General features: G+C 39.4%; 2 protein-coding genes across 6 annotated transcripts; both read left to right on the top strand.

Annotated features, from left to right (window-relative positions):
• The first annotated feature begins 2,210 nt into the window (after positions 1-2,210).
• Positions 2,211-16,994, top strand: LOC120103922 (cyclase-associated protein 1-like). 5 transcript variants are annotated; one of them, XM_039134124.1, is made up of 11 exons: positions 2,211-2,671; positions 3,510-3,678; positions 3,788-3,852; positions 10,621-10,930; positions 11,027-11,174; positions 11,305-11,414; positions 11,504-11,559; positions 11,666-11,722; positions 12,561-12,704; positions 13,200-13,370; positions 16,508-16,994. In XM_039134124.1, exons 1-11 carry the CDS (start codon positions 2,393-2,395, stop codon positions 16,592-16,594), a joined length of 1,596 nt encoding a protein of 531 aa, XP_038990052.1. In that variant the 5' UTR covers positions 2,211-2,392; the 3' UTR covers positions 16,595-16,994. The 5 variants fall into 5 exon arrangements, 3 of the variants coding, with proteins under 3 accessions (XP_038990052.1, XP_038990053.1, XP_038990054.1); XR_005515053.1 differs by lacking the exon at positions 13,200-13,370 and having other exon boundaries at positions 12,568-12,704; XR_005515054.1 differs by lacking the exon at positions 16,508-16,994 and having other exon boundaries at positions 12,568-12,704; positions 13,200-13,334.
• A 1,492-nt stretch (positions 16,995-18,486) lies between these two features.
• On the top strand, positions 18,487-21,425 carry LOC103704235 (glucan endo-1,3-beta-glucosidase 7-like). The gene is made up of 3 exons (XM_039134123.1): positions 18,487-18,897; positions 19,484-20,487; positions 20,575-21,425. Exons 1-3 carry the CDS (start codon positions 18,834-18,836, stop codon positions 20,857-20,859), a joined length of 1,353 nt encoding a protein of 450 aa, XP_038990051.1. The 5' UTR covers positions 18,487-18,833; the 3' UTR covers positions 20,860-21,425.

Below are 21,425 nucleotides of genomic sequence, written 5' to 3'. Positions count from 1 at the left end.
GCGTGACTGCCGACCAAAAAGTCGAGCTCTCATGCCAAGCACTTCAAGCTGAGTTTCCAAAACAAGCACTCCAAGTTGAGTTCTCATGCCTAGCTCCTAGGTCGATCACTCCAGGATAAGCTTCCAAACAGAGCTACTACGCCCAAAGCCGAGCTACCAAGCTCTAGGCTGAGTTCTCATGCCTAGCTCCTAGGTCGATCACTCAAGAATAAGCTTCCAAATAGAGCTACTAAGCCCAAAGTCGAGCTCCCAAGCTCCAGGCTGAGTTATCTCTCTACACATGACCCGCATTCTTGGAGACTAGAATGCGAGTCCTCGAAGGCCTCCCTTCCGTGCCACTCGAGATACGAGCACTATGCGTACGAGATTCGCACCATCGAAGACCAAGACACGAGTCCCAGAAGGCTACCCTTTCGTGCCCTCGAGACACGAGTGCCATGCATGCGAGATGCACGACCACTACCAAAAACCTAACCAGAATTAGGCCGAGCACTCCAAAGCACTCTAGGCCGAGTACTCCTAGGCTGAGCCTCCTATCACCAAGCTCCAGATGGCCAAGCCTATAATACTCGAGTCTGTGATAGGGAGCTCCCAAAAGCCGAGCTCCCAAAGGCCAAGGCCAAGTTCTTAGGTCAAGCACCCCAGGCCAGACGCTCAAAGCTTTAACGATTTAGAGAGATCACTCTACTCAGATATTTTTCATTATATCTTCTCTTGCTATTTCTCACTATTATTCCAAAATAGGAGATCTGGCTAGAGCTACCTTGATGAGCCTTTCTCTTCTCTTTGTATGCAGATTTGTGACCCTCCATGGTAGATTGGTGCTCCGTCTTCCACCACTATGGACCGAGCAGATTGATCTGTACCCTTTATGTCTCTAGATCATCAAGATATGGTCGGGCACGATTTCGGCATCAACAGTTATAAAAGGGACTTGAGTTTGAAAATCACTTTATCGCGAGTAAGGATTCAACTAATAGGCAAAGCTATCCTACGTTTATATAATTCAAAATTACACATGGGTTTTATTGTTGTAGCGATGCAAATACTTCACAAGGCAAGGCATGTGACTCTATAACATTAAAGTTTTTTAAAAATACTACCATAATCGAGATGCCTTATGAATTTTTGTCAATAAGGGTTACATGCTCACAATGGAAATTTCTTTCACAACACTTTTGAACATAGAGCTGTCTTTTATTAATCCACCTAATCTATGTCAAAAGGAATATAGAAAGTGGAAGACCAATTTTTTTTTTAGCAACATATTTCCTCTTTTGTCTGTTGGTCCCAATTCTAGATTGCTAATGGTGCATTTTGGTAGTGTCGTTAAAAGTTCCTAGATGGTTGTTGCAGGGTCTGCTGTTCACAATAAATCTAGTACCTATTGGAAGCATTTCATTGGTAAATATTTGGTTCCAATGTCCAAGCTAAAGTGTCCTTGGGCAGGTATGCTGTATCCCATTTTTTCTTTAGAGTCGCAGCAATATCCACCAAAAACCACATGACCATGCCATTCTTACCAAAAGAACTATCAAATATAGTAATTTATTTCACGATCAACAAAATTAGTAGTTTAATAATGTTATCACATTATTATAATTTTATGATAAGGTATGTAGTGTTTAGAATATGTATTAATTTTTTTTGCTTGATATATGCAATTTAGTATGTAGTCTAACATTGATTAATTGGAGATTTTCACTATTAAATTAGAAAAATATTGTAAGTTTTATCCAATACATCATCACTTTCCTTCATATACAATTTTTTTTAAGTATTGATGCGCCATTGTATTCAGCAAACACTCCTCGTAAAGATCATCAATATTGTTTTTGATCAACTTCCAAAAAAAAATGCATTCAATAATTCATTAGCACAATATTTATAAGGTGTGTGAGAATTGATTGACGATCCCAATTGAGGGAGTAGTGATAATCACAGCTATTTTAATGAGAATGTAAGCACAATCATTTCCAAACCTTAGTATCCATGATGCTGCTTGCTCTTATTAAATTGTTGGTTAAACATGAAATCAAACAAAAATATGTTTTATTAAATTTAAATTTAAACCTTCATAACCATGAAAGTATAATAATCAATAAAATATTGTTTTTTTCTCTCGAATAAATCATGTGCATGCCTATGACTAGCATGGAAATGAAATAAAGCAAGAACTTGGACACTTCTCTAGTTTCTACGGACGAAGCACACAAAAGTAGGATAAAGTTCATGGGATATCATAGAGCCGCCTGGACGGTGCTCCTTTCTATTTTCGGCAAGTGAATCGCCGAGCCATACGCATCCCGCCTCCTCATCATGAATTAAAGCGAAACCAGAGCCTCCTCATCCCATCCCAACCCCCCGCGCGGCCTGTCTTTTAACCCTACCAATGGAGAAGGAGCTCGTGGAGAGGCTGGAGGCCGCGGTGGCGCGCCTGGAGGTACACGCCGCCGCCGGATCCCGCTCCTCCGTCCCGTCGATCGATCTCGACGGCGCGGCGTTCCTCGATCCGGCGATCTCGGCGTTCGACGACCTGATGTCCGGATCCCTGGCCCGTGTCTCCGCCGCCGCGGGGAAGATCGGCGGGAAGGTCCTTGAAGCGACGAAGATAGTGGAGGAGGCGTTCGCGGTTCAGAAGGACCTCCTCGTCAAGGCCAAGCAATGCGAGGTTGGTTATTTGATCTAGTCGCCTTTTTTGATGATATGTGGCTATGTTATTATATATTTGGAATGCTGGAGCATCTGGTGAGGAAATGGGATTGGAAGCAAGTAGCAAGGGGCATTGAAGAATTCAAACAAGAGAGAAGCTGATTTTTATGATCGATCACTGAACTATCTGCTTTGTTTCGTTTTATTGCGCATTTTTATCGAAAGCCAATACCGAGTAATCACATTGACGTTTGAAATTTGGATCAGCTTGTTAAAATGCAAGTGCATCGAATCATATTAGATACGTTAACCCATGGTAGACTGCAATCGTATACCTTCTTTTGCAATTAGATTCTCGAAATTATGTGCAGTTTTTGTTGGATATGTCTTAATTTTACCCAAAATTTTGCGTTCTCATCGGTTTTTGATTTAGGATGACACCATTCACAGTGTAGACGACACATGGACATAGTAAAACTGTAAACTTGTTCTAAAATGTTCTGGAATCCTCTATCTCTGCTCAATTCCTAATTGAAGAGATTTTGGTTTATAATCTGTCATCTCATCTTTCATTCACTGATAAGGATTTATAAAGTTGGCTTCAAATAGCTTAGCAAGGCATGATGGTCATACTGCCATAGTAATCCATTGTCTCACTTTTAAGTTATGCTTATTGCAGGTTGGTGTTCGGTTCATTTCAGGATATTTTTCATGTTTTCTTTCTTACTATTTTGTTTTAGTGAAATGGTTTCAGTTGCTGATAATGTAGCATTCATCAGAATGCCTCTTCCTCCTTTTCCTCTCTATTATATGTAGTTGGTTATTAATTCGATCAAGACCTATTGCTCATGTTGCAGAAACCGGACATTATGGGCTTACAAGAGTTTCTGAAACCGCTGAATGAACTGATCCTCAAAGCAAGTGCTTTGACTGAAGGAAGGCGATCTGATTATTTTAACCATTTGAAGGCAGCTGCTGACAGTCTTACTGCTCTGGCATGGATTGCTTACTTAGGAAAAGATTGCGGTTAGTGAATTATGATAATCTTTTTTATTTATTTTTCCTGTTTAATGCATAGTGTTTCTTCCCAAAAGAAGTTCTTTTCATCTTTCTGAATACCCTGGCTTTCTTGAAGGCACGAGTCTTCCAATTGCATATGTTGAAGAAAGCTGGCAGATGACCGAATTCTACAACAACAAGGTACATGCAGCATTCCATATTTAGGTGATCAAATGATTTGATAGTCCATTAGAATGAAAAATAAATTTAAAAAAAATGTCGGAGGGTACGTAATGATTCATATTATTTGTTTAAGCTTTTATTGCTTGCTGCAGAAATAGGTAGCTAAAGATATTTTTCTTGTGGCAGTAAATAAAAATTTTAGAAGATTTTTGTGCATTTAGAATCTTGACTGGAGCCTAGTTTACCTTTTGGTGTGCCTAATTTTGCATTCAGTAACCTAAATTCATAATACTTTCTGAGATCTTGGTCATTACCCTGTTATTAAATGTTGTTGACATTAGGATCGTGCCATATATCGTAGAGGGGGCTAAATTGGTTTGATTGCAAACCGGATCGTAGATCATAACATTTTTCTGATTTGCATCAGAAAATCTTAAATATAAGGAAATTGAAAATTGAAATACAAGTCAGCTATAAAGTGGATGGATGGAGAATACCCAGCATATATACAATAAGTCTAATTTCCACCAATTTAGGCCCATATATAGTATTTCTAATGAAACAAATGTTCTTTTTTTTAGTAAGATAAACCAACATTTTGTTTGGTTATTCAAAATGTTATACTATATATAAAGTAATTATCCTTTTATGTAGAATGTTTTAGGATAAACAAAGATAATACTTTAACATATGGCTGTAAAAATACAAAAGCTTGCATCTTATTTTTAACTTTGTGAACTCCTATAATAGACTAACTAATTTTACTCTTTGAGACTAATTAGTGATGAGTAGTTTAAGAACCACATCAAAGACATTATAGAAAATGGAGATATGCATGATTTAATATGTAAATAACATAATGAAATTGGATCCTATATTCCAAACAGATGTATAGTCTACCATATGGATCAAAATCTTGTGATCCTAAATTGATCCTGATCCTAATCCAAGGATTGGATTTGGATCGTTTGGGCCATTTTGTTCCAAATTATGAATTGCAAGATTTAATGAAATGTTGCTATTTGCTATATCTAATATATGTGTGCGTGCTAATTTGCAGTTTATCCTTTTCTATTTAATGAAATGTTGCTATTTGCTATATCTAATATATGTGTGCGTGCTAATTTGCAGTTTATCCTTTTCTTTTTTATTTAAGCTTAACTGAGTGCGTAGTAATAATCATATATGATATTGTATTTTGCAGCATGTTAGTTTTTTCTTAGCTTGGTGATGGGCTGTTTAATTGAGACATCAATTTTTATTTCATTTTGAGATGTTGTGTAGGGTCTTTCTTTATAGCTACTATAGATTGACAGATGAAGCTACACTTTTTGTCTATCCTTCTATATGTTTCTAATGCATATAATTTGATAATGTAGGTATGCATGTGCAGCATTTGTTATATAATATGGGTCAAAAGCTTATTGTAATTAATAAAAAAATGGTATAATTTTATACTTTCCAAAAATTGCTTTATTAGTTTCACCAAACCAGTATCATGAATTATTTTCTTGGCTCACCATCGGTAACTCTGGAAACTCATTTTGAGATATGAGTTCGCTTGTTATTAGTCTTGATTGTTGTTTGCATTGTTGAGATTTGAGTCAGTATCTTCAATGCATGATCATCACCAAATATTTGCTGAAAATTGGACACTTTCACCTGCATATTGATCTAAACATAATTGCTGAAACCTCTGAGCTTGTCTTCTGGTTAAGGGGTGCTGATCTCCCATCTCTGGTATCTTGATGGATAGTCGATTTACGCTCATCTGACGCAGAGTTATTATGTAAAGAACTCTTCCTCTTTTAACTCTTATTAAGAGTCTTAATCATTATCATCTTCATTTTAGGGCTGAGTTACCATTCTATGGATCATCTAAAAAGACATAAAGAATTTCAGTGATGTTATTACCCATGACTAGTTCCCCTTTGTGGACTTTGACTTGACCAAATTTCACTTTTCTTTTTGTAAGAAAGGATGTGATGCCCATCCAAACTCATTTTATAAAGATGGTGAAATGCCAAAATATTAAAAGGAAAAGTGGAAAAAATAAATGGAATAAGGAAAAAAGCAAGGAAGCCAAGGTACTAAAAAAGGCTTTAGCTATGCAACACTGGAATTGGAAATCCTCCAAAGATGAACCAAACCCCTCAATTTGTCAATTTACTTTTGGTTTGCTTAGATACATTCTGAGCTCAAAACATAAAAAGCTTAAGATAGTTAGATAGGTCCTATCTTGGATATTCAGCCTCTAAATGGAAAACTTTGTTGTTCCTTTCCCCCCGGAGGCACTTCTATATCGTAAGACAAGCATATCTGACCTAGTTTTAGGGAAGCTTCAGCTGTCCTACTTCGCCAATCTGACTGTGTTAAGAAAGGTTTTCCTAATCTTCAATCTCTTTCCTAATTCTGATTAAATGAGTTTTGCAAATTGGCAGTGAAGAAGAAGATGCCAACCCAGTCTCCTTATAGTTGCCCCAAAGCACCCAATTGAACAACATTTTATAATTCCTTATATTCTCTTGCATAAGAATATGCTTTTAATGCATAGCCAAGTGATGCTCTTGGCTTTCAGGGGCACAAGGCATCTCCAGAAATGCTTGGAAAGAGGGAAATAATACCACCAAAATTTAGAATCCTATAGAAAGCGGATTAAGAATTTTTGAGGCCATTGTCTTGACAACTAGGGTCTAGGGATCCAAATTCTTCCAACCAAAAATAGTTTTGAGGAAGTACAATGTCAGAGTTGGAATCAATAGAAACTGATTAAGTCATGCACATGTGTGTGTATAATCCTTAACAGGCAAATAACCACCACTTATCTTTCTAGAACATAATTCATTGCCCAATGCTTGACTTGGTTGTCGGCACTACTTGGATCCCTTTCAAGAAGGCTGAGACAAATGGGAAGTGTCGACGAATTTTAGAACAGGATCTTCTATTGTGGTAGTAGGTCATCAAGAAAAGATATTTACAGCATGTAGGTTAGCCTTTAAATGGACTTCAACATTTGCATAGGAGGGCATGATTCATGTCCCAAAGGTTAATCACACCGAGAGTCCCTGGTTTCTGGGCTTGTACATAGTCTTTTGATCGTCAGAGATAGTGTTTGAGAGCCTTTTAACTTGTGCCCTTCTTATGCATCCATGACTTTTATTAGTTAAGAGGCAACAAAGGACATCTAGCAGATAGGCAGGATGAATAAAACTGCATTAACTAATACCAAGCTTGATTATAAAGAAAAGAGACTAAGTCTAAAAAAGCACGATCTTGGTTTCAATTTTGGCAACATGAAATGAGATCCTATTTTGGATATTCTGACAGTTACGATGGTTTTCCTATAGTTTCGGTAGTTTTCATTGAAAATTATAAAGAAATTCAAAGTATTAATTGAAATAAGAAAGTGAAGAGCAATAAAACTACCAAGAATAATAAATTAGACATCATCTCAGAATGTATTATATTGGTTAAGACATTTAGATATATTGCTTCTCAATTTTCACATTGAAACAATATTATTTTTGAAAAATAAAGTGCTTGAAACTCATGTTTAAAGAGTGAACTGTGTCATCAACAAGCAAGGACATGATAAGAGAAATGCCTATGAAATTTGAGATCTTGAATAGCTCACAAGAAATGCCTCTAAATATCTTGGAAATCTACATCTAATTGCTTCCAAATGTTCTCAGAATTTGTAAAATTTAAATTTGGTCCTGAAAAATGCTTCCTAACATTTTGGGAAATGAAGAAATGCAAATAATTAGAATAAACAACCTACGTAGTTTCAAATGGGATTTGTGTTGAAATCAAAATTTTCGGTTTCATTTCCAAAGTTTCAATCTGAACTTTAAACTGGAGGCTAGCTTTCTAGTTGGCATGTATCTTGTAGATTCTAGCGAGCATGGTATTAATCCTGTGAACGTAGAGAATGAAGGGCATGCTCAAGTATGAGAAGGGTAACTCTTCCACTATGCAAGTAAGAATCCTTTCAAATATGCCTCTTCACATTCTTTAAGAGATTAACTGGGAGCTGAAGCTCTTTGGGATGTTAATCTGCAGTAACAAGAATATTTTGAATGCATGATGAATATGAGGTGTTAGATTTCTGAAGTCAACACAAAGGAGCAGGGTATCTGGAAGTTGACAAACCCAAAGAGCTCGAGTCTGCACCTGGACCAAGAAGAGTGGAATGGCCGATGATAGGCGGATTGAAAGTCAGTGGCGCTCTTGAGTCAATGAAAAGGCCATGCTGAAGAACCCACATGAGGGTGCGATTGGGTGATATTCCTTGCCCCTTGTATGCTATATGCTCTGGTGGAGCACTAGCAGCTTCAACCTTTCTTTGCTACTCATGTGTGTGTATGGTTATACCTACCAAAGGAAGTATGTGTCTACTTGAAGTCTAGCTTCATTTATGGGTACTAGAAAACTGTTGACTTGCTAGCCTTCCCCTTTCCTCTATTGGTGACTTCGACCGAAGATGGGTTTTAGGAAGATGAGTGGAGTCTTTCCACTAGCTAATCATTCCTCCAGGGAAGCCTATTAGCCTCTTTTTTTTAATAATACCGAGTTGGGCTCTCCTCCTACCAGTATCGAATAGAACATGTAGAACAAAATCTCCATGTAAAACCAGCTAGACTTAGATCGAAAAAATTGTATGGATTTTATGAAAACATGTGCTATGGCTCGAATCTGTAGTCAATCCTATTACCGATAGGAGCACTTGTCAATTGAATCCAATCTTTCCCATTATTTTACTATCCATAATAGTGCGAAAAGAATGTCTAGTACAAGTTGCTCAAGAATAGTGGCATTGAGTTTCTCAACCCTTTACCTTTTAGGATTAATTATTTCTATTCTCAATGGGGCTAGGAAGGGATATAAATTAGCAGTAGAATGTCACCTTGATGTGATGGAAGTCATCAGGTCGAGCTAGATTATCCCTAAACCCAATGTCAATTTTTCTATTTTGACGTTTAGTTCTTTATGAGCAGCTTTCTTTAGGATCCCACCATGAACATCAACAATAGACTCTTAACAAAACAAACATTTATCCATCTAATCCAATAATTTCTGAAGTCTCTATCGCCCATCACGTTGTTAAGGGAGTTCTAATTTGAACCTATCAAAAACTTTATCAAAGTCTAGGACACCATACACTTTTTATCACTTGCATCATGTGACGACTTCATGGGCAAAAGATAATCTATTTAAGATAGATTTGCCTCTAATAGGTGCAAACACCTCTTAATCTACGAGATATAAGATCCTTTTACAGGCTAAGAATTTATTAACTTTTTTTAAAAATGCTTTTAGGTAAGCTTATGGGTCAAGACTCCAAGTTTGCCTTGTTATTCTTGGAAGTCAAGATGATGTGTAAATAATTTAGTCTACTAGATTGACCCTTATCTAATAAAAATTACCAGGATGTTTATAAAGGTCAGCCTTCACCACCTCCCAAAAGGATTGGATGAGAGTCGAGGCCAGGAGTTCTATCTCCCTTTGTCTTTCTGATTTCGTCCTTAGAGAATCTTCGATTGAATAGATACATCAAAAATAATGAATCTTTCCCTAGATCAAACAAGCAAACTAAAGATTCCTCCCTGAAATTGAACAACTTTCTTTTTTTTTTTGTAGGACTCAAAAAAGATTTAAGCAATTGCATTTTACTTACTATTTTGAACCATGTTAACCATTAAGCATGGAATGAAGCTGACTTGTCTTCTTTAGTTTCTAATTTTGTGGAAGAATACTGTACTCCCATCTCCTTCCATTTTTACCTCTTTAGCACCATATAACTTCAAGACAAGTACATGGTCCACTTTGCTCACTCCACCACATGACTAGGTTGATGATATTCCTCCATTACATTACGAAATATAGTTGCCCATGTTTCTACCAGAGTATGGCAAACATCTTTTTTCATCTTTTCACTTGTCCACCAACTTCCTCCATTGTGATTGCCACCATGCTAGTCAAGTCCTAGCGCCATGACATGTCTCTAGGTGATGAAACATGTCTAGATATCATTGTAACCCATCGCCTGGTATTTAAATTGAAAATTTGTTTCACTAGGCTCTTTTATTATGCATTTATTCTTGGTGAGGATGGGTATAGAGTTCAGAGAAACTGCTTGCATTGTTTTTAAAAATCAGGCCATGCGCTCACCTAGGTGCCTGCTCTAGGCAGCTTGAGCCACTAGGCAGCTCGCCTAGGCTTTGGTGGGCTGCCATGAGGTGGGCACCTGGCTGCGTGCCTGCATAAAGCACATCTTTTAGGTGGGCACCTGGATGCTTACTGGGCAGGTGGGGATTTCAAAAAATGGGTTAGGTACCCATCACCCAGGTACCTGATCATAATGATTTTAACCCCTTCATTTTCCCCTTTTATACTATTCTCATTTGACCGCATTGCTAATGTTCTCCCATAAGCTTAAACACTAGACAGGTAAACCCTCCTAATGGACATGAGTTGTGGGTTGGAGATTGGTAGTCCTGAATATTGAAAAATTCTACAAGAAAAATTGCTGGCATGTTGAACCTTTTTAAAATTATTTTGGAGTATGCAATTGTATTGAATGCTAATACTCCCTCCTTGTGTATATTCATTTTATTTGTCATTTAGTTCTAGCTTTTTATAGCCTCCTTTGAATTTGGTCGTATTGCAATGTTTTGCACTTGAAATCCTGGATTTCCAACTGAGTAATTCGACGAAAGGTACGTAGAATTGTGCCAAGTATACTAGTTCATAAACCACTGAATAACTTCCATCTTTCAAATTTAGGTCCTTGTGGAGTACAGAAATAAAGACCCAGACCATGTAGAATGGGCAAAAGCGCTGAAGGAGCTTTATCTGCCTGGATTACGGGACTATGTTAAGGTTTTTTATCCTTTGGGCCCTGTTTGGGGTCCTGCAGGAAGTGCTGCACCTTCATCTGCTCCTTCCACTTCAAAAGCTCCCCTGGCAAAGGCCCCTGCCCCTCCACCTCCTCCCTCAACATCTCTTTTCAGTTCCGAGAATGAACCATTGCAACCTAAACAAGGGATGTCAGCTGTTTTTCAGGAGATCAAGTCTGGCAAGACTATGACTGCAGGTATCCATGCTTGTTTCCTATAAAAATAATGGATCACAGTTCCGTTTTTCATTTTGGGGGCAACTGATGAATGTAATCTGGAGTCCTGCTCCGCAGGTTTGAGGAAGGTTACTGATGACATGAAGACCAAGAATCGAACTGATAGAACTGTTGATGTCGGTACAACTGAAAAAGATTCTCGTGCCAGTTCCTTTTCCTTTTCTAAAACAGGACCCCCAAAATTGGAGCTTCAAATGGGTCGCAAGTATGAATAATTTAACCTTTCTTTCTAATATAAATTTTATTTATTCATGTATTTGAAATTTGGGCTTGCTTTTCCTTATCTTGATGAGTATATATTTTGCAACTTCATTTTTTTGTACATCTTTTGGCAGATGGGCAATTGAAAATCAGATTGGAAGGAAGGACTTGGTAATTGATGACTGTGATTCAAAGCAGTCTGTGTATTTATTTGGGTGCAAGGATTCTGTTTTACAAGTCAAAGGTAATCTCAAGCTTTACGGTTTAAAAATCTGCGTATTCATTTTTGTTGTTTCTAGTCTTGAATGGGATCATATGATTCACATTGTGCAGGAAAAATGAACAATATAACTGTTGATAAGTGCACTAAAATGGGAATTGTGTTTACGGTCAGTTCGTACATATTCATTTTGCAAATGACTTGTTATAGCATGCTTCTACGTTATAAATCATGTTATAACGTAGTAACACATGCTATTCATGATTTTGACTCAGGATGTGGTAGCAGCTTGTGAGATTGTGAACTGCAATGGTGTTGAGGTGCAATGTCAGGTATCTCCCTGTTCTGATTTGGAATCTAGAATTGAAAAAGAGCTAAGGAATCTATATTTGCGGGAATCCGTTATTTGAGGTATCCACAATTAAGAAAATAATTGCCATATAGCATATGAGCCATCTGGATTTTTCGCTAGTTTTGACCAAAGGTTGAGCTGAAAAGGTACTCTATTGATTTTTTTTTCCTGAAGCATTTGATCTCCTTGTTTCACCTTGTGAAAGGAGTGAAATGTTTCACACAGCTGTCTGTTCTTCAACAGTACTTTTTAGCCCTTGTCTTTCTCTCCAAAGACTTTATTCAAGGCCAAACTCAGCACACACATTCAATCCAGCACCCTTTAAGTGGAGTCTCTGTAGCTTGTGCATTATAGGACTGCGACCACAGCTCCAATATAGGTGTCTAGGAATTGTTCCAAGTATTCTGAGGAAGAAAATGACTCCACAAAGTTCAGGTGTTTAAGGACTTAGGGTTAGAATATGGAGATATGTTTCATGGAAGAAAGGGAACAAGATATATAGCAAAGAAGTTTGTTTTTCCCCCTTGTGTGCTAATTTTTATCATACAGTGTACAAAATGGTTAGCCTCGTAAAACATATTAAACTTTCTAAACTAATCTAAGCTAGTCAATCAATAACTGGATAGTGAATGAATATTATGGGGATATATATGCAATGAGTGAGTCATGTCAAGCCCGGTTGAATTGGTCATCCAATGATCCAGTCCCAGTATTTAAAAGAAACATTTCTTCACACAGTATCCACAGTTTAGACGTCTTTGTATCTTGTCATATTTTGCTTCATATAAATTGTTGCAATTGTCATCATATACGTGCATGGTTCAGCATCAACAATATCAATAGACAACACATCAGGCTGCCAGTTGTACCTAAGCAAAGATTCATTGGAGGCTTCTATAACAACAGCTAAATCAAGTGAAATTAATGTAATGATTCCTGGTGCAGGCCCTGATGATGACTGGGTAAGACCTTACATTTATTTTTCAATTTTTACTCCTTTTTTGTCAGATAATAGAAAACTTCTTTTTATTTAAGAATGGGTTTGATTGGAAATCATGATGTCTCCTTTGAATATGATTACATTATTGGCAATTAGACATATGCTTAGTTTCTGAAAAATCAAATTGGCAGTCAAATTACATATGCATTACATCTCCTTGCAATGCTGAATTCAATCTTCATAAAACATAATAATTGGAAATTCCCAAAAGAGAAAAAAAAGCCATTTGGTGATATGCTGTTGGATGATAGCAAGTCTTGCCCTTTTCTTTACCGGTTCAGCAGAACTTTATTTGATATTTTACGTATGAGTGCATCTGACCTGAGTGGAATTAAATTTCTTGCTTATCTTCTTTGTAGATTATGCAGTTCATAACATTGTTTTCTCCCCTTGGAGGCTTGGTTTCTTTTGTTTATAATATTGACTTCCTAAGCTGCATTTATGGATGTTGTATTAGGGTTTGGGTTGTATTTTTCGTGCGAAAGAAGGATTATCTTCTTTTGCGGCATCATCCATTGGATCGCACCCCACACAGATCTCAAAGGATTCCGAGCACCCTCATTCATCAGGATGCATGGATCTCGAACTGATGATTGCGCAATCCATCGGCGGATTTGCACGAAGGAAGGTGAATCCTTCTTCAGCTCGAAAGTACAACCCCTACCCGTTGAATTAGTGGCAAATCATTACAATTTTATATTTTTTATTCTTGTTGTAACTAATTATTGTTGAAACAAGATTTACGAGTGAACCTATGACATAATTCAAGGATGCTGTTTATGTGATGTTACCATAAGCAAGTCTTGTGGTCCTTATTTCATCAATATAGCATTGACCATGAGAAAGAGTTGGTCTAATCAAGTTCTCAAAGTTTGAAAGATTTTACCTCAAAACAATTGTTCTCTATTGTGGAAATTTGGCTTACTGCCAGATCAGGGTGGTTTGGATGATTTTCTTTTAATGAACAGAACGTTTCGTTTGGTCATGCATGTGGGAATGGGTGTGACTATTGGGGAATGAAGGATCAAGGTTCTACATGGAAGGGAAGATGAAACCAGCATTTGGTGGAGGAAAACATTCTGAAACAAGCTTCTATATTTCGAAGTAGAATTTGGAACAAATTTTTTATTTAGCTCTACAAGAATGCTTGATCAGTTCCATTTATCTTTTGGATTGCAGGCAGCACAAATCCACAACACATATTCACATTCCTCTCTGAAAAATAACAAAATAGCAAAAACTATTTCTTTCTTAGTTCTATTCTTAAATTTTGCCTCCTAATCACATCACTAATTGAAGGTATTTTAAACATGTCAAAAGATTTCAGTGCGGGTAGGACTTGTTTAAGCTAAAGTATACTCCTCAAGCCCATCCTCGTTAACATACCTAGTGTCTGGTCCTGTAGCCCCTTACTCAAGCCAGACAGGCTGACTCTCATCCAAAAATGGACTTTCATCGCCGCCTCTTCATGGAGAACAAGTTATCATCTGACTTCTGCTTACAAAAATGCAAGTTATACATGTGCTTTCTCAAAAAGCTGCGATCTATGAATGGCTAATTCACTTTATTATTAGGCATTCTTGTAGGTAGGAAATGGATGTTTCCATTCTTACCATTTTGAATGCTTACAGTAGAACCTACAAGAGATTAATTAAATAGGATATGGTATAAGAAATCAATGGGTCAGTTGTATCGCCTGTCTCTAAACCCTAGACAGATCTCAAGTCGAACCTGTGTGAGGACCCAAGTCATTACTAAGGCCTAAAAAATTACAACCATTATGTATTGGAGATAACAGCCATTATGTATTGGAGATGGCAGACATTATTAGATATTTTAAACGTGTATAGTGGTTTTTACATGATAATCGATATTTAGCTGTTGTTCAATTATAACAAGCATTGTTAATGGGGATAATGGCCATTATTGGACATTTTTAGCTTTTCACCTCAACAAATCAATATTATTATATTCTGATCTTCATGCCAGTTGAACGAATATTTTTTTTATTCCATGAGCAGTGACTTAAAACAAATAATATCATCTTTTTCCCACTTCTATTTGCCTGTTTCTTATTTCCTGTTCTAACTGCCGGCAAAAGCTTGTAAGTTGTAATAACCCCCAGTGTCTTAATTTCTCATAAGCCTGGTCCAAGACTAAACTGGATGGATAAAAGGCACTATTTTTGTTTGGAATTTTTTACATGAATACCCTCCTAAATATTAGATTTTGCTTGAATACCTTTCCAAAATTGATATTTGCATGTATACTCTCGTAAAATACTTGTTTTGCTATTCTACCCTTTTTTTATTCTTGTTTTTGCATATGTACCCATGCTATCTAACGGCGTTAAAAAATTAACCGTTTCAAATTAAAATGACTAAAATACCCTTAATGGATAGACGTGCAAATAGAAATATTTAAAAGAGTATACAAGCAAATAGCAACTTTGGAAGAGTATTTATGCAAAAAATCCTTTTTTTGGATTAAAGTGGGTGGTTTGTTCAGGCACAACCCCACCCTTATACCGGGTTACTAAATTAAAGGTAGTCCTCACGCTCTCAACCAGAAAAAAGTAAAGATAGGTTATCAGAATTAAGACCCATCCATTAAAAAAATAAAAGCACACACAAACTAAGCTCAAAGAAACAATCAGGTACTACCAGCATTTAGCTGGGCTTTGACGTCACTTTCTTTATTTTATTTTAATAAACAAAAAATAAATATTTTGTTGCTATTTTTAAATTTTCAATATATATATATATATTAAAGAAATATGGTGATGGCGGTAGAAATGGTGGTAGCTAGAGCGAAATCAGCTAAAATGATGGTGATGGTGGCAAGTCGGATGATGGTACATAGAAGATGACGACAATCAAGATAATGGTATGGAGGAGATAATGATAGTGTCGGAAATGGCAATGGTGGTGACAACTATGGTGAACACCAACAATGTAACTGGCGCAATGATGATGGCAGCGACAACATGGTAGAAACAGTGACGGCAACAATAATAGCGATGATAGAGTCGCTGTAATATCGAAATAAACTCATGGATATTACTTTTAGAGCATTTATTTTTTCAAAATGCACTAGAACTCCAAATTTTCCTATGTTCCATATTTAAAGTGTTAAATATGACCTTGTGGAGCTTACTGTGGGTGCACCTAGTGGGCGGGGGGAGGGCAAGGAAAAAAAGTAGAGGGTCACCTAATAGGCATTTTAAGAACACCACACACAGCCCCTGACAAGAAAAAAAAATAGCAACAGTGACACTTGAACGAACATGAACTTTATTTTATCGGGATCTCGCAAGCACTATTCGCGTGATCGCGATCATGATAGCAGAAAAAAAAGACAGGGGCAATAGCATAATTTTAAAATTTTATTTTATTTTTAATTAATATAAATATGATTTTTCTTAACATCGTTAGAACAACCGTTATATTAGAGACATTTGTACAATAATAGAGTTTTACAAGGGTATACATGCAAATATCAATTTGGAAGTGTATTCATGCAAAATCCGATATTTAGATGGATATCCATGCAAAAAACTCTTAGTAGGAAGTGGAAGTTTCAGAGGCAGCTCATTATTTGGTTATATCATCTTTATTAAAATCTTTCCCATTATTTGCCTTGATATCTAAGAAAGTCATATTTTGTTGCCATCTCTGCATCAGAGAAGTTCACCAGTAGTTGTAGAAAATAATGGATAGAATGCTTTGCAACTTACCTGAAATTTTTTTCTTTTGATGATTGTAGGCGGAGCATGCATTGCCACAGCAGTATGTCCACGCTTTCAAGGATGGCCAGTTCACTACATCTCCGGTCTCTCACTCTGCTGGGTAACTGTGCTTATTACCAACATTACCCCTTTATATATGTCTCATAGCATTATTACATGGAGGAGAGAAATAAGACCAAGAGTCTTCTTAATGGGTTTTGCAAGTCTGCATTTCAGTTAATTCTGCAGCTAAGCAGCCCTTTTTTTATTCCCTCTTCTTTTCTGTGGATCTGTTATTTTTGCCGTTTTGTGATTTATTTGGTTTGAAGAGATGCAGAGCTTCTCTTTTGTTGGTGTTCAGCTATTAATTTGATCAATGAGTTTTCTTCGTGGATTTTTAATCTACATTTTTGCAATGGATATTGCATATTATTATCCCTGCTGTACTGCACAACATTCTCTCATGCAAAGCTCCTGCTTATCTATGTTTATACTGTTATATAATGAAAGCTCCCCAGTTCTATATGAGGCCACTTGTTTTGATAAACAAGTGAGATGGGCCCATCTCATGATTCTTACATTTATTGTGATGGATGTATTAGTAGTCAATGGCATGCCTATGGTTCTGTCTAGTGATCAAATTAACAAGCCGTATGTATAGACAGTTGTATGAACATTATGATTCTTGTATTGATACATAACATCAAATAGGCTTTGGGAACTCTCTCTTCAACCGCAGGAATGATCCAATGGTATTGAATCATTTGGTCTGATAGATCCATCATCGATCATGCTCTAACTATTAATGACTGATTAACTGGAAGCTTTTGCCCTTTTTTTAAGCCACAACTCCAAGCATTCGTCTCTCTCCCTCTTGTGGTTTGGGATCAATCACTGGGATCTTTCAATAGATAAATAATTTGCTGCTACAATAGATTCAACTCTGCTGTCATCTTTCCTTTGTCAATGAAGAATATGAGGTGTCATGTCTCGTGACACATGCTATGATCTAATTGGATAGGGCCCAGTATTTACGCCAATTGCAAGACCTGAGGTTCTTTTCAAGCTTCTATAGCGCAACTTGCCTTCAGTTTATGTAGTCATCAGATGACATATCATCAGTCAAGGTTGTTGGAAATTATTGGGCTATGCTGGCCCACTGAATTAGCTTGTTAAGGGTCCACTTAGGGTCCTACCCACCATTCAATAATCAACTAAATTCTCATTTCTGAGAATACCATTGGTGATGCAGACATGCAGGTGTTTATGTGCTGATAAAACAAGAATTTTTCTTCAGTGGACGTAATCACAGCCAATCGAGACGAAGAATGCAAAAAATTGTTTAAAATAGTTAATGTTATATTACATTGATTCTATCTTATATACAATGCACAAACTTTACCTGGGGATCTCAACTCATTGCGAGCTCTAAAATGAATGGTACTGTCGCTGTGCTTAAATAACATTCTAGACAGAAGTAAATTATAAAAATATTCATGAAACAAGTAGCTGCAGCTCTCCCTTACCATTTGGTCCTGGTAGTCATGATTACAGCATTACTATTGGAAGAATTGACAGAGAAAATCATAAATTCTTATGATCCCTTTCCTGCTTAAAATGCTACGGCAACAAACTTTCGGAATAAATCGTGAAACTGGGAGTCTGGGAACACCCAGCTCGCGTCTCTTCTTTCATAACGAGTAAACAGAGAGTTCGGTCCTAATAGCGTTTCACTTATTTCATCTCGATAGCAGCTGACGGAAAGCAGCCCTTTTAGTGCTGGTTCCAGGCTATGTACCCCAACCAAGGGGAACTAGTGAAGCGTAAAGATTGATTCCCCGCTAAGTACGGACAATCCCCAATTTTAGAACCTCCATGCCAAAAGAAATTGGCGTGTTATAATAAGACCCAAATTTAAACACGAATGACCCCCAAAGACATCGACCATGAGCGGTCCGACTTTCGTTGGTTCTTAACTTATACTACGCGTCTCCCAGGGGCCACGGCGCGTGTATTTGAGGGAGAGCAGAGGCACGTGTGGCCTTGCTTACACGTTAAGGACAAGGCGACGCCGGTTCCTTCTTCTCTGACCTCGGTCCGAAAATCCAAACACCACGCCGCTTTTGGTCTCTGGCGACCGAAGGCGATTGAGTCGCTTTGTTTGCTACTTAACGCTTTCGAATTTTGTAGCAGAGTTGTTGAGTCGTCCGTCGAACAACCCTGGAAGACTCGTCCCTGTTGCGACGTTTCCCTGCTCATGCGCCTTTCTTTCTTCTCCAATAAGAAGCAAGCAAAACGAGGGAAGCCTTCCATCCATTCTTTTTTCCCTTCTTCTAACCCCCCTCTCTCTCTCTCTCTGTGGTCATGGAGAAGAGGCATCAGCTCCTTGTTATCTTTCTATTCTTAGCAGCCTTCTTCTCGTCTGGAAGTAAGCTCTCTCTCTCTCTCTCTCTCTCTCTCTCTCTCTCTCTCTCTCTCTCTCTCTCTCTGCGTCTCTGTATATTAAAATAGGGAAAGAAAATCGGTGGATGTTTCGAATTTTATGAGCCGGTTGATGAGTATTAGTTTATTCGGATTTTGAAGTTTTTCTCACAAAAATGGCATCCATTCTTCACTTTCGTGGAAAGCAAGAATTTTCAGCTACATGTTAAATAAATAAGTAAAGGGAAAGCAACCCGATTATTATAAGAAACTCTGGTATAATTACCAATAACCAACTCCTGCCCTTCGAAATCTCAGCGGACTTAATCTTCTTTGTTACATGTCCTCTCCTTTGGAACTAAGAACTGATCCCCCTCTCAGTATGCTTAAAAGCTAAGCAAGTCGAGAGGTAAATTATTATATATGTGCATCTATCTAAATGTTCATATTCCTTTCCGCTCTTGAGAAGAATGATGACTGCCTCAAGATTTTTTTGCAGAGAAAAGAGAAAAGCGGAGAGAAGTTTTTTTTTTTTTTTTTTTTCGACTTGACCTGGCGGGTCGCTGACGGGAAGTCCTGTCTCCACGTGGCAGGATCGCAGTCGTACATCGGGATAAACTACGGGCAGATGGCGGACAACCTCCCGCCGGTGTCGGCGACGGCGAAGCTCCTCGAGTCGACGACTTTCGGAAAGGTCCGGCTGTACGGCGCCGACCCGGGCATCATCCAGGCCCTCGCCGGCACCAACATATCACTCGTCCTCGGCGCCGCCAATGCCGACATCCCCTCCCTCGCCGCCGACCCGTCCGCCGCCTCCCGCTGGGTCTCCGCCAACGTCGCCCCTTTCCTCCCCGCCTCCTCAATCGCCGCCATCTCCGTCGGCAACGAGGCCCTCAACTCCAGCGACCCCTCCCTCGCCTCCAACCTCCTCCCCGCCATGCAAAACCTCCACTCCGCTCTCTCCTCCGCCGGCTCCGCCGCTGCCTCCATCAAGGTCTCCACCGTCCACTCCATGGCCGTCCTCTCCCAGTCCGAACCCCCCTCCTCCGGCGCCTTCCGCTCAGACCTCGGCCCCGCCCTCGCCGCGATACTCGCTTTCCTTCGCGACACCGGTTCCCCCTTCATGATCAACCCCTACCCCTACTTCGCCTACCGCGACGACCCCCGCCCCGAAACCCTGGCCTTTTGTCTCTTCCAACCCAACCCTGGCCGCTTGGATGCGGGATCCAAGATCACCTACACCAACATGTTCGACGCCCAGGTCGACGCGATCCACTCCGCCCTCAACGCCGCTGGCTTCCCTGACGTCGAGATCGTCGTGGCCGAGACCGGCTGGCCCTACCGCGGCGATCCCGGCGAGGCCGGCACCACAGTCGACAACGCTAAGGCATTCAACGGCAACCTCGTCGCCCATCTCCGGTCCATGGCCGGGACGCCGCTGATGCCCGGCCGGCCGGTGGAGACCTACATCTTCGCGCTCTACGACGAGGACCTCAAGCCCGGGCCGACCTCGGAACGATCATTCGGCCTCTTCCGTACGGATCTCACCATGATCTACGACGCCGGCCTCTCCAAGTCCAGCCCCGGCCCCTCCCAGGTCGGTACCAAAAACCCTAGAAACCCTCGCGATCTTGATCTTTTACTCCTGAAATGCTGATCCAGCGGCGATGGTGGTGTTCCACAGGCCCATTCCACGCCTCCGCCGCCGGCCGGGCCGGCAGCGGCGGGGCAGCCGTGCGTGCCGGGGACGGTGGCGCAGGCGAGCACGGGAGGCGGTCCGATCCAGTGCTCCCTACCCAGCGCCGTCGGATCCAACGCGCCGCACACGATGGACCTCTCATACTGGTTCCGCTTTCTAGTTGATCGACGGCTGAGATCGAACGGTTTCATTGTATCAGTCACGTATCGCACTCTGTGTTTTTCTTTTTCTTTTTTATTTTACGCTACGTTGTCGCTTTTGTTGATCTAGCTGGCGCGTACCCATACGGAACGATATGAGCCTCCCGGCGTGCGCACGTAAGAACATATGCGGACGTGGGATAGCCGCCCGTTTTTCTCCCATTCTGCTCTCCCCCATCTCGAGGTCGGGCGGCAGTGGGGCGATCCGCATATGAATTTCTATGTGCGCGTCGGGGAGTCTGCATTGTTCCAATTGGGTTACATTTCAGCGTAGGTATTGGTTTGTTATAGTTCCTGTATATATATATATATGCGGGGAACTAACTTGTATTTTATTAAGGTGGGGGCCACAAGAGGTGTGGGTGAGTGGCTTGTGGTTCGGGTCTTTAATGGTTGTCTTTTCTGTCATAAATGAATAAAAAGAGAGAAGAACGAAAAGTTTGTGATGTAGTTTTTATGGTCTTATCTTATTCCTTTGTACCTGTCATCCTCTTTGCAGTTTGGCTGGGATTGTCCTGGCTGGTGCCTTCTCACGTAATCATTTCATGAACAAGTGGTGGCCTACGTGTCGCTCGTTCTATGAGATAAATTTGTTTCAAACACATTTATTTGAGATATATTATTTTTGAAGATATA

Source organism: Phoenix dactylifera, chromosome 15, assembly GCF_009389715.1.
Source record: "Phoenix dactylifera cultivar Barhee BC4 chromosome 15, palm_55x_up_171113_PBpolish2nd_filt_p, whole genome shotgun sequence".
Taxonomy (NCBI): Eukaryota; Viridiplantae; Streptophyta; class Magnoliopsida; order Arecales; family Arecaceae; genus Phoenix; species Phoenix dactylifera.
Note: the sequence above shows the minus strand (reverse complement) of the source record. Positions and strands in the feature narration are given on the sequence as shown.

Bases quoted from the DNA above. Each gene is read 5' to 3' on its own strand.
- LOC103704235 (XM_039134123.1), top strand. From the start codon at position 18,834: ATGGAGAAGAGGCATCAGCTCCTTGTTATCTTTCTATTCTTAGCAGCC. The intron at 18,898-19,483 runs GTAAGCTCTCTC...TCCACGTGGCAG, and splicing joins AGCCTTCTTCTCGTCTGGAA to GATCGCAGTCGTACATCGGG. The intron at 20,488-20,574 runs GTCGGTACCAAA...GGTGTTCCACAG, and splicing joins CCAGCCCCGGCCCCTCCCAG to GCCCATTCCACGCCTCCGCC.
- LOC120103922 (XM_039134124.1), top strand. From the start codon at position 2,393: ATGGAGAAGGAGCTCGTGGAGAGGCTGGAGGCCGCGGTGGCGCGCCTG. The intron at 3,853-10,620 runs GTACATGCAGCA...TTTCAAATTTAG, and splicing joins CCGAATTCTACAACAACAAG to GTCCTTGTGGAGTACAGAAA. The intron at 12,705-13,199 runs GTAAGACCTTAC...ATGTTGTATTAG, and splicing joins CAGGCCCTGATGATGACTGG to GGTTTGGGTTGTATTTTTCG.